The sequence below is a fragment of the Staurois parvus genome, unplaced genomic scaffold (genome assembly GCF_062004578.1).
Source record: "Staurois parvus isolate SC_StPar_1 unplaced genomic scaffold, SC_StPar_1.0 ptg000653l, whole genome shotgun sequence".
NCBI lineage: Eukaryota > Metazoa > Chordata > Amphibia > Anura > Ranidae > Staurois > Staurois parvus.
The window spans coordinates 81,854-95,000 of record NW_028318449.1 but is presented as its reverse complement, the minus strand read 5'-3'; the positions used below and the strand labels follow the sequence as shown (position 1 = coordinate 95,000).

The 13,147-nt window shown below is 44.1% G+C and overlaps 1 protein-coding gene across 1 annotated transcript in view; it reads right to left on the bottom strand.

Annotated features, from left to right (window-relative positions):
* Nucleotides 1–8,969: 8,969 nt before the first annotated feature.
* LOC149448861 (uncharacterized) overlaps nt 8,970–13,147 on the bottom strand; it is a gene marked incomplete at its 3' end in the record, with an annotated part of 29,855 nt that continues 25,677 nt past the window's right edge. The window contains exon 3 of the mRNA XM_089694161.1: nt 8,970–12,285. Coding sequence (XP_089550287.1) covers nt 8,970–11,536 — 2,567 coding nt within the window. The remainder of the gene's footprint in view (nt 12,286–13,147) is intronic.

Below are 13,147 nucleotides of genomic sequence, written 5' to 3'. Positions count from 1 at the left end.
TAACCACAAATGCAGGATAGAGGGGGATGGGGGTGTGTTAAACTTTTCTGCCACCGATGACCACTGTGGAGGATTAAATATCACTGCCAGCGTCCACCATAGTTAATAATACTGACACTTGGGGCTATTATTGCATCCACTAGCACCAATGCTGGGGGCTAATACCATGTCCACTGGCCCCAGTGCTGGGGGCTATAACTGCATCCATTTATACCGATGCTGGGGATTATTGTGTCTACTGACATCAGTTTTGGGGGGTTATTATTGCTTCCATTGGCAAACAGAAGAGGTTATTACTGCATCAACTGATACCAATATTCAGGTTACTGCACTCCAATATGCTACGTAATAAATAAATAAATGAGGCAGGACCCAAATTTCTGGGTGCTCAGGTGTGAAAACTGCAGCTATTGTACAACCCTCTGGAGGAGTCAGGGGCCGCACTTGAGGCCCTCTATCGTTTTCCAGGTGATCACAACTGATCTAGAGGCAGTGTTACAAGAAACACATAGGAAAATGCTGTCTTCATTATGTATTACTGTATGTCAAGTAACAAGCAGTAATGTCTCTACTGTGCACTAAACAGAAAAAGCAACATATCTGTGGTTTTCCTGTTTGACATTTCTCAGCATAATGCCCCATGACAAGAATAATCTTCCTGCCTTTTGAGGGCCAGCAACTAACATTCTGAATAACTGCTGGCTCTCAATCCCAGCTGACAGTTCCAGATAATGTGTTCACTAAGTAAACTCTGACATAATGTTCACAAAAAGGCTGCATTGTAAAAAAAAAAAAAAAAAAAAAGTGAGCTTTAAGATAGACAGTGCCATCTTCAGGCTGCAATGTTGTGCAGCGCTATCTATTTAATAGTGTAACTTTCAGATACAGTTTAATTTAAAATACATTTACACTTATTTTTAGATTTTTGTACAATTTTCAGTTTATAATAATACATATGTTCTCAAAAATAAAGGAATGCAAACTAGTCAGAGTAAATTAGAAATAGCACAAGTTGACATGACTACATTTGGTCTGGACACCAATAACCTCTGGTACCGAAAGTTTTAGGCAAACCAAGAGTGCAGTATAAGACTAGCAGTGCTCTGCTGTAATAAGTAGGGCTCACCCATTAAAATAAATAGGGCCTTGGTTTACAAGAGCTCAGTAGGAAAAGAGGACCAAGTAGGACTCTTCCTGCAGGCTGGGTAGGACCATGCAAGTAAAGATCGCAGGGGTGGGGAAGAAGGCAAGTATTTTACGAAGCAAGCTGCACTGGTTGGGTGGGTGGGAGTAAAGTAGTCATCACAAGGGAAAAGGCTTTAACAACACCACCATACTGCCATATGTATTTTAGGTATTCTGATTATCAACAAGGATCCAGAGATCAGTGTACCAGAGGTTTTGCTGTCCAGACACCAAAAGCCTCTCATGCTCCAAATGTCACAGTTACTGCTGCACACACTGACCTTGGGACAGCTTTCTTCAAGTGTTTCTCCCTCATTCGTCTGCATGGGAAAGAAAAATCGGTGTGCAAAATGGTGCAGAATCACACGCAGATATTGTCTAAAACGGAGGGGAAAAAGAAAAAAAACATTTTTTAAAAAATTGACGACTTTTAAAATTGCACATACACATAAAGAGGTCCACAGTGCTCTTCCTCCTATGAAACTGCATACACATTTGTTCTGTATGAATGGGGGGACAAAAAAAAAAAAAAAAAAAAAAAAAGTTGACTGTTATGCCATTTTCTCTCCAGGCTGAATATTACTTACTCATGCAGATCCTGAAAATACTGGGATTTGGGCCACTCAGTGGAGCTGATGATCAAGACTTACTATGATTGGCATCTCTATCATATTGCCGTATTTTCTTCAGTAGTAAAACCATGTAGCTACTTACCCCTTTGTTATCTGAATTCTTCTCGTTAATGTTTACAGTGCTTATTCAGATGAATAAGTGTGTCTAGTATAAGACCAAATACACTTGCACAAAATGAAGGAAAGATTGCATTTATTAAACCAAGCAAAAAATGTAGAACCTGTTCACACCATCATGTTGTGGTAAGGCAGGCTGGTGTAATGAGATGCCATTAATACCTTTAAAAAAATTGCGCCTGCCTAACCCTTTCGCTGCCAGAGCCGTTTTTGCACATCTAAGATATATGAAATCAAGCGCTGGGTACAGAAAAAATGCACACCAATGAATAAACGGAAAAAACATGCTAGCTGCTGGCATAAAAAGTCACCTCAGCCACCAGGTGTCATGGGTCTGGAATACATTAGAGGTCTCCCCCTCTGGTGGCTGAAGTCGGCATCCCAGGAGACCTCTGATGTATTCTAGACCCATGACACCTGGTGGCTGAGGCATAGATGACTACTACCTATACCAGTGATTCACATCCAGAGTACCAGGAGTAGGTCTTATATACTCCATGCGCAAGCATTTCATCTATCTGGTTAGTGTAAATCTATACTCTTCTCCACCACCACAGGAGTCACGGAACCTCCACTCTGCTCTGCACTATTTGGGAACTTTCACTTGACATCTATTGAATTCATTTACTTGAGTTGATACATCTGTGAGTGCCACAGATTTACTAGCGCTGCATTTCATTATACATCTACTGTTTTTGCATATCTGTTTAAAAAATAGGCCTGAAGATTACACAAAACCCCCAAACATTATACATTTTCTGAAAGCAGACACCCTGGAGAATAAAATAGTGGTAGTTCCAATTATTTATGTCACACAATATTACCGCAAAGGTCTAGGAAAGGCAACAGTTTAGTGTGTTTTTTTTTTTTTTTTAATTAAAGTGAATTTTAGGGCAAACAAATGCAGTGAATTAGCCACATTTTTGGTAAAATATAAAAGACTAAGTTGCGCTGAACAATTAGATACCCAACAGGTGAAACCTTAAATTTGTGTGCGCATGTGAAATGGCGACAAACTTCAGTATCCTATATTTTCTATAGGAGATGCTTCAATAGCCCCTACGTGTCATCATGTTAGTTTTATGGAAGAGGTCTGGTGCTAGAATCATTGCTCTCACTCTGGTGTGTGCGGCGATATGCAACATGTTACATAGTTAAAACTGGAGGTGTAGAAATCAGCAAGCGCTTAAAATGGTAAAAAGCAGCTATACACTAAAAGGAAACCACAGACCTTCAAAATAAAATATGTATAGAAATTGTGCAGCGCTAAGATATTGAGAAAAAATCCACATGGATCACAATGCATCAAATAAATAAAATCAAATGTATCAAATCTATAAAATACATAAATTCCAAAATTAATATATGGATAAAAGTGAGGAAAGAGTATAATATGATGTGACCAAGGTAACTTTTGTTAATCCAGATATTGTGTGACTCCACAGTCCATGTGAGCGGCAGGCATATTAGTTAAAATGCGCACTCACCGGATACGCATAGAATATGCACAGTAAATAAATGAATGAAGTTCCGCCTGGAGTTCCTCTTAAGGATGGTACCGGAGATGTTAGCCCAGGGTGGATAGATAACATCAAGGTTGGCACTGTGTCCGGAAGACCTCTTTAAGGATATGGACGCAACCTCTTCTGGGTAAAGAAATGGTCACCATGGGGGGAAAAGGGGGCCCTGGGGGATTAAAAGCTCACAAAGAGCAACAAAAGGAAATGCCCATAGTGTAGTATATTATTGATCCAAAAAAAAAAAAATGTTATTAAAACGTATTAGATAGATAAAAGTGCGAACATACATGTGGCAAATCCTTAATGCAGATACAACAAACAAGCAGCCTAAAGACGGCTATGAGCACTAACCAGCTGGTGTAAGTATGGTGGCCGCGTAGGCTTCCTCCAAGACGCGTTTCGTACAAGGAGTACGTCATCAGTTGGGGTATGCCATTTATGCAGCGAAATTGGGAGGGCAGCGAAATTGGGATTTGGGGAGGAGCCTGAACATGGCGGTGAGGGAGAGCTCGATGTGAGAGCTCTCCGTCAAGCCAGCCGCCTATCCCTCGAGACCTGCCAAAACCCTCCGGGAGATGCCAACCAACAAGACCTACCTGTGAGAGGGGAGGTCTGTAGAGAGGCTGTTTTTGATTTGTGGAGGTCGCGGGACAAGCAGTGGAAGGGCTGACAGAGCTCCGGGTGGACGCCGCAGAGAGACGGTGGTAAATTTCGTCCGGTGCGGCAGGCGGCCTGGAGCCAGAAGGACGCGATGGGAATCACGCAACCGGCCACAAAGGAGCTCTGGGAGGAGGAAAAGCCGGCCGGCGTTCCTAGGTGGAGAACGCCGGGTTCTCCCATAAAGTGTAGAGGACCTGTGCAAGTGTCCCTGGCGGCAGAGGACCAGGGAGGAAGCAGGCCCAGAGGGGGGCATCTCCTCTATGGAAGAACAGCTATCTCCCCCTGTAAAGAAACAATACAGAAACACAGACCCCTGAAGGAAAGCGGAAGCAGGAGCGCATAAAGAAAGAAGAGAACAGGAGGGTAAGTGAGAGCGGCCAAGTTAACTGCATTTTTTGCACTAAATTGAAAGAACGGATTGGCAATGTTTAAGTATAGGGGGAGATCACATGGGGGGGGGGGCTAAAAAGGAGAAGAGGATAGAAGCAACAAAGCACAAGCCCTTGAGGATATTGAATCCGGCAGAGAGGGGGATTTGAAGCGACAAACAGGACAATAAAGGAAGAGGAAGTTTTCCTCCTGTAACACTCAGCATAAAGAAAGGAGATAGAGGATGTAGGAAGAATCCTAGTGAAAGAAAGTATGGAAAAACATATGGTAATGGAGGAGGTTAACTTTATGACTTATAATGTTAAGGGGTTAAATTGCCCAGAGAAGAGATTTAAGATACTTAAGAGAGATACAAAAAAGATTTATTGAGGTAGTGTTTATACAGGAAACCCACTTAATGCAAGAAACAAGCGTGAAATTGTATTCTAAGCATTATCCAGTATGGTACTATGCAGACTCCCCAACTAAACGTGCTAAAGGAGTTGCAATTGGGTTTGTGAAGAATATAAGGTTTTCTCTGGAAGAAAAAAAAAATGGAGGATCCGGAGGGGAGATTTTTATTTTTAAAGGAGAAATTGCAGAGGTAGAATGTACATTGGTAAATATATACAGCCCTAATAAAAAGCCGGAAGTCTATCTAAAGAACATATTAAAGAAACTATTGGATTTTAAAAAAGGTAAATTAATTGTGGTAGGAGATTTTAATTGTTGCATGGAACCGCAGATGGATATGACATCACATGTGCGGAGAGAGGGGAATAAATATTTGAAAGTACTAAGGAAAAAATTACAACAGTGTCAGTTGGCAGATAGTTGGAGAATTAAAAATTTGAACGACAGAGACTATACATTTTATTCTCACGCACATGAGACGTATTCAAGATTGGATTATATATTGCTAGATTACAGACTCAGAGTCTTTGGTGAAAGCAAAGATAGAAGTTATAACACTGTCAGATCATGCACCAGTCACAATGAGGTTGATATTGGGAAAAGAACAAAAAAAAAAAAATGAACAGGTGGAGATTAAACGAGACACTTCTTCAGGATCATGAGACAGAGGAGATAATTAAAAGAGAAATAGAACAATATTTTGAAAGAAATGAGACTGAGGAGGTGTCTGTGGCGACTGTGTGTGAAGCCCATAAGGCCTATATTAGAAGAATCATAATAGCGATTGGGTTGAAAAAAAGAAAAAAAAAAGGAAAGGAATGAAAGAATTAACACGCTTCTTAAAGAATGGTTTGAATTAGAACAGGTCAGGGTGGATAAAAATCAATGATTTTTTTTTTAAATAATTTTTTTGATTTAAATCTGATTTTTTTTTATTTAAAATCGGATTGTTTTTAAATTAAATTAAATGCTTTTTGAGGAAAATATATTACCATCCAAAGGTTATTCCATCATGAAATAAAGATGAGGTTTTTAATTATGTAGAATAAGGCTGTATATGTTTAATTTTTTTGGTAAATAAATTCCATTAATCCATCCACAATGTCATGCTCTTCCAGAGGTTTTTGTAAGATTATTGGGCAGTTTCTCTGCCTACAAAGATATTATCACAGATGCTTGGTTTACTTTGCAGTTATCAAAACTGAATTTGACTCAGCGGAGATCACATGCCTCTTCTTCACAGCAAAAATGTTATAACATGAACAGAATTAAGAAAAAGACCTTAATCCTAACTTCTACAAACCTATGAATACAGAATCAACCGCTTCAGTGCTAAGTTTCAAGAAGTTCAGTGAATAGAATAGAAACAATATTTTTCTGATTGTTTGGAGTGGAATAGATCTGCACAAGAAGAAAGTGAAACTAAGTGTGAGGAGGAAGGGGCTGACAGTCTAAGTTTCTTAAAAATATGTATATTTTGTTTAGCCAAATTAGTTAACAAACATGGATGTTTGTTTAAGCAAATAACATATGCTGTAATGTTATTGTTTCAGTTGAATAAATCTATTTAAATTATTATTAAGGTAATTTTTCTCCTTCCTAAGTACAACAGAAAAGTTGTCCAAATATGAATGATTAACTTATTAAACTGGGGATAAAAAAACTAATATGAAAAGTAATTTCAAAAATCTTCATCTACTTGCATATTAAAGTTATACCAGCAAGAATTACGGTAGTCTTTATGTAGAAAACTATGATTTAAATCAAGCCTTACTGACTAGTGATTTAAATCGCGATTTAAATCAGTTTGATTTAAATCAAATCCACCCTGGAACAGGTGCATAAAAAGGAAATAACAAGACAGACCAAGCAGAAGGTTATGGAAAAAAAAAGAATTAAATAATTTAATGGAAGAGGAAAAGAGGAGAGTATTTAATAAGATGATTAGTGAGAGATATTAGTGGGGGGATAGACCTGGAAAGTATTTCATGAGAGCTCAAAGAAAAAAAGAAAGGTAAGAACTATATAGAGAAAATAAGGGATAATAAAGGAGAACTAAAATATTCTACTAAAAATATAGCAGAAGTGTTTAAAGAGTATTATAGTAAATAATATTAACCCGCTGCACAATTTCTATACATTACATAGTTAGTCTGGCTGAAAAAAAAAGACAAAAGTCCATCCAGTTCAACCAAAAAAAAAAAAAAAAAATTGTAATCCTACACCAGGGATGTGCAATTCATAATCGCCCCACGCCTGGGACATGCAGTTCCAGGCGCCGGACAGGTAGTTTTTTTTTGTGCCTTTAGCTCTGCTGAGGGCAAGCAGCAGAGCTCATCTGTCAGGTGAAAGCATTCGGGCGGCAGCTTCAAATTGCTTCCACACAGTGCCAGCCGCTGCCCCCCCAGTCCCGGGGCTGGTTCAGTGGGTGCCAGCGGTATGTCAGGATGCGGTTACAGAGGAGAAAAGAGACAGACATCTGCTCCCCTCCCCTTCTTGTCCTGACCACGTCTTTCAAAAAAAAAAAAAAAAAAAAAAAAGAAGGGGGGGGGGGGGGGGGGAAGGATGTCCGATCACCAAAAATCACCACTTTTTTTACAAGGCCCCCACCCCCACATGCACGCATGCACAAACGTAAAAGCACATGATGGGACGCCTACACATGGAAACCACGATTGCGATAGACGTTACATATCGCCGCACACGCCAGAGCAAGAGCAATAATTCTAGCACCAGACCTCTTCCATAAAACTAACATGATGACACGTAGGGGCTATTGAAGAGTCTTCTATAGAAAATATAGGGTACTAAAGTATGTTGCTGTTTCACAAAAACACACAAATGTAAGGTTTGACATGTTGTATATTTACTTAAAGCCACCTCGTCTTTTATATTTTACAAAAAAATTGGATAGATGTTTGCTTTTTGTGTCCTAAAATTAACTTAAGTGTATTTTTTACTGAAATGTTGCATTTCCTAGACCTTTGTGATAATATCAAGTGACATAAAAAATTGGAACTACCAACATTTTATTCTCTAGGGTCTCTGATTTCATAACATACAATATTTTGGAGTTTTGTGTAATCTTCAGGCTTTACATTATTTTTTTAAACGCAAAAATGGCTCTGGCAGTGAAAGGGATCCCAATCAGTGTGCTTACAGTGAAGCACACACCCCTCGCCTCCTAGTAAAACACTTCCTACATATTACAGTATCTCACAGAAGTGAGTACACCCCTCACATTTTTGTAAATATTTTATGCTATCTTTTCATGTGACAACACTGAAGAAATGACACTTGGCTACAATGTAAAGTATTATTATTATTATTATACAGTATTTATAAAGCGCCAATAGTTTGCTCAGCGCTGTACATTACAAAGGGGGACAGAACATGTGACAGAACAATACCAATACAATGCAAAACATGAGGGGATCAAGGGCCCTGCTCTTTCGAGCTTACAATCTAGGAGGGAGGGGATGGTGGCACAGGAGGAGATAGCTGTGGGGGATGGAGTGGTAGAAAGAGTGGAGGAGGTCGGCAAGTTAGCAGGGGGTGGGGTAGGCTTCCCTGAAGAGATGGGTTTTCAGGGTGCGCCTAAAGGAGAGGAGAGTAGGTGATAATCTGATGGGTTGGGGCAGGGAGTTCCAGAGGATGGGTGACACCTTGGAGAAGTCCTGGAGGCGGGCATGGGAGGAGGAGACCAGGGAACTAGAGAGAAGGAGGTCTTGTGAGGAGCGGATATGATGGAGTGGATGAGCTGTGTAGTGGTTTCTGGGGTTAGGAACGTGCGGATTTTGGCGATGTTGCGGAGGTGGAGTCTGCACGACTTTGTTAAAGATTGGACTTGGGGTTGAAAGGATAGGTTGGAGTCCAGAATGACACCAAGTACTCGGGCCTGCAGGGCGGGTTTGATGGTAGCGTTGTTGGATGTGACGGAGAAGTGAATGGGGGGTGGTGTCCGGGCTGGGGGGAAGACAAGAAACTCGGTTTTGGAGAGGTTCAATTTGAGGAAGTGGAGTGACATCCAGTCTGATATGTCGCTCAGTAGGTGTGTGATTCGGGCTGAGACCAAGGGGGTGAGGTGGGGGGTTGAGAGATAGATTTGTGTGTCGTCGGCATAGAGGTGGTAGTTGAAGCCGTGAGAGTGTACGAGTTGTCCAAGGGAGGAGGCGTAGATGGAGAAGAGAAGGGGCCCAAGGATGGAGCCTTGAGGGACCCTAACAGAGAGGGAGAGCGAGGGGGAGGTGGTAGCAATATAGGTAAACTGAAGGAGCGTTGTGATAGGTAGGACAAGAGCCAGGAGAGAGCAGAATCTCTGAGGCCGAGGGAGTGTAGTTTTTTGAGGAGGAGGGGGTGGTCGACTGTGTCGAAGGCCGCAGAGAGGTAAAGGAGTAGGAGCACTGAATAGTGGCCATTAGCTTTGGCGGTTAGCAGGTCGTTGGAGAGTTTGAGTAAGGCAGTTTCGGTGGAGTGTAGGGGACGGAAGCCGGACTGTAGGGGATCGAGGAGGTTGTTGTCGTTGAGGTGAGAGCATAGGCGGGTGTAGACTAGGCGCTCGAGGAGTTTAGATGTAAATGGGAGCAGGGAGATGGGTCTGAGGTTGTTCGGGTCATTAGGGTCCAGGGAGGGCTTTTTAAGTATGGGGGTGATGTGTGCATGTTTAAGAGGGGAGGGGAAAGTGCCGGAGGAGAGGGAGAGATTGAAGATGTGGGTGAGGGAGCGTAGGATGGAGGGGGAAGGAGGTCGTAGGAGTTGTGAGGGGATAGGGTCGAGGGGGCAGGTGGTGAGGCGGGCATCAGAGAGGATCTTGGAGACTTCCTTGATGGTAGTAAGGTCAAAGGTGCGGAGTGTTGGGTGAGCTTCAGTATGAGGAATGTAGGGTGGGGTGGAAGAGGAGGTCAGAGTAGTGGTGGGGCCGTGGGAGAGGGGTGATGAGGGGGTAGCTGAGTGAGGGTGAAGGGGGTTGGAGAGAGTTTGAGCAGCGACGAAGTCCCTGCGGGTTATGTCGAGGGGAAGGGGGGATAAGGGGGTAGCTGTGTGAGAGGGGACGGGTTGAGAGGGCGTGTGAGTTGTGGCAATGTCCTTGCGAATTGTGTCAATCTTGTTTTTGAAGTGATTGGCAATCTCAAGGGCAGTGAGTGAGGTGCTGGGTGGAGGTGGGGGTGGAGAGAGTAGAGTGTTGAAGGCGGAGAAGAGTCGGCGAGGACTGGAGGAGAGGGCCTTGATGAGGGTCAGGAAGTAGGCCTGTTTGGCAGCATGGAGGGAGGAGGTGTAGGTGTGGAAGGCAGATTTGTAGCGGGTGAAGACTTGTTGGGATTTGGTTTTGCGCCATAGTCGCTCCAGGGCACGACTGTGTCGTTTGAGGGTTTTGGTGTGATCAGTCTGCCAAGGCTGGAGCGGTCGGGGTCTGATGTTGCGTGTGGTTAAAGGCGCTAGTGAGTCAAGGGCTGTTGAGAGCGTGTTGTTGTAGGCGGTCATAGCCAAGTCGGGGCAGGACAGGGGGAGGATGCGGTCATGGAGTTGATCAGCTGCAGAGTGGAGGGAGGCAGGGTTAAGGTTGCGGAGGTTACGGCTGGTAGAAGTGTGACATTTGGAGGGGTAGGCATTGGAGGACAAGGAGATAGAGAAGGTAATCAGGTTGTGGTCAGAGAGAGGGAAGGGGGTGTTAGTGAGGTTGTGGGGAGCGCAGTGGTTGGAGAAGACAAGATCAAGGATATTACCGTTGGAGTGGGTGGTGGATTGTATGCACCGTGCAAGTGTAAAGGAGGAGGTTAAGTGGAGGAGACGGGCTGTGTCTGGGTTGTCGAGGTTGACAGGGATGTTGAAATCCCCAAGGATGATGGTGGGTAGCTCAGAGGAGAGGAAGAAGGGTAGCCAGGAGGAGAAGTCATCCAGGAAGCGGGGTATGGATCCAGGAGGCCGGTATATCACAGCAATCTTCAGGGGGGTTGGGGAGAATAGTCGGACGCAGTGGGCCTCGAAGGAGGAGAAGGATAGGGAGGGGGGGTTTGGGAGGACTCTGAAGGTGCTCTGCGGTGACAGGAGCAGACCAACCCCACCACCTTTACGACCGTTATGCCTGGGTGAGTGGGTCCAGGTGAGACCTCCATAGGAGAGTGCAGCAGGGGAGGTAGAGTCAGTGGGCTGGATCCAGGTTTCCGTGATCGCTAGGAGGTTGAGGGAACGGGAGACAAAGAGGTCGTGGATGGCGGTAAGCTTGTTGCACACCGATCGGGCGTTCAGGAGTGCACATGAAAACGGGGGGGAGATTTTAGGGAGCAGGGGGACAGATACTAAGTTGCGGGGGTTGCGGCTGGACGTGGAGGCGGGAGGGTGTTGTGCGGGTGAGGGAGGTGGTGGAGGGCCAGGATTCGGGGAGATGTCCCCCGCGGTTATGAGGAGGAGAAGGGTGAGAAAGGTGGCATGGGAGCGGGATGTGCAGGAGCGTGAAAAACTACTAGTGGAGGTGTTGGGGTCAGTGGGAGAGTGGAGTAATAGGAGGAGGTGGTGGGTGCCATAGAGGGGCGAAGGAAGCAGTGAGGACACAATATACAATTGTTTGGGAGGAGCAGAGGGATATAGTGAATGGATTTTGGGAACGGAGGAGAGGAAAATGAGGAGGAGTGGAAGAGGCATTTTGGGGAGGTGATGATAGCAATGAGGGGGAGATGTACAAGTTTTGGGGTGGAGCAGAGGGGTAAAGAAATGAGATTTGGGAATAGAGGATAGTAATGTGATAAGGAGAAGAGGGGTGTATTATATAAAGGTACACGGAGTGGGTCTCAGGCATGTAAGAGATGTTTCCCAGGGTGTTTGCTTGCAGTCTGTCCAGCGTGCAGTAGAGCTTCTTGCTGTTGATGTGTCTTCCTGCTGCTTAAGTTCTCCTGCCTTAGTTCAACTGCTGCGTTTAACTGCTTCGCACTCGTTCTAAGCCGCACTCAATCTGAAGCAGCACTCCCATCAGAGACTGTGCCCCCCATCAGAGATCTCCCCCATGAGCTGATCTAAATTTATAGGGAGATGCTCAAATGAGCATTCAACTCCGCCCCAATTAGAAGCTGATAAGGATCACATGAATAGGGAGGGATGTTTCTCAGGAAACAGACAACAATCGTAAAACGGGTGCAGCTAAAGGTGAGCACTGGTCAACATATACACAAATATAAATACACCATTTGTTCTGAATATAGCAGGAGTCAATGCGTTTTTGAGTTAAGAGTGGAGGTAGGAGAGAGGTGCATTTACCCAGGAGGAAGGCAGCAGGAGTCAATGCGTTTTTGAGTTAAGAGTGGAGGTAGGAGAGAGGTGCATTTACCCAGGAGGAAGGCAGCAGGAGTCAATGCGTTTTTGAGTTAAGAGTGGAGGTAGGAGAGAGGTGCATTTACCTGTGAAAGTAGAGAAGGCATAATTAGATTGCTGCGTTTAACTGCTTTGCACTCGTTCTAAGCCGCACTCAATCTGAAGCAGCACCCCCATCAGAGACTGTGCCCCCCATCAGAGATCTCCCCCATGAGTAGTGAGTGTAATGAGTGTACAGCTTGTATAAGTGTAAATTTACTGTCTTCTCAAAATAACTCAAAATAACTCACAGCGCCATTAATGTCTAAACCGCTGGCAACAAAAGTGAGTATACCCCTAAGTGACAATGTCCAAATTGGGCCCAATAAGCCATTTTCCCTCCCTGGTGTCATGTGACTCGTTAGTGTTACAAGGTCTCAGGTGTGAATGGGGAGCAGGTGTGTTAAATTTGGTGTTATTGCTCTCACTCTTTCATACTGGTCACTGGAAGTTCAACATGACACCTCATGGCAAAGAACTCTCTGAAAAAAAGAATTGTTGCTCTACATAAAGATGGCCTAGGCTATAAGAAGATTGCAAAGACCCTGAAACTGAGCTGCAGTGCGGTGGCCAAGACCATACATTGGTTTAACAGGACAGGTTCCACTCAGAACAGGACTCGCCATGGTCGACCAAAGAAGTTGAGTGCACGTGCTCGGCATCCTATCCAGAGGTTATCTTTGAGAAAAAGACGTATGAGTGCTGCCAGCATTGCTGCAGAGGTTGAAGGGGGGGGGGGGGGGGTCAGCCTGTCAGTGCTCAGACCATACACCGCACACTGCATCAAATTGGTCTGCATGGCTGTTGTCCCAGAAGGAAACCTTTTCTAAAGATGATGCACAAGAAAGCCCGCAGTTTGCTGAAGACAAGCAGACTAAGGACATGGATTACTGGAACCATGTCCTGTGG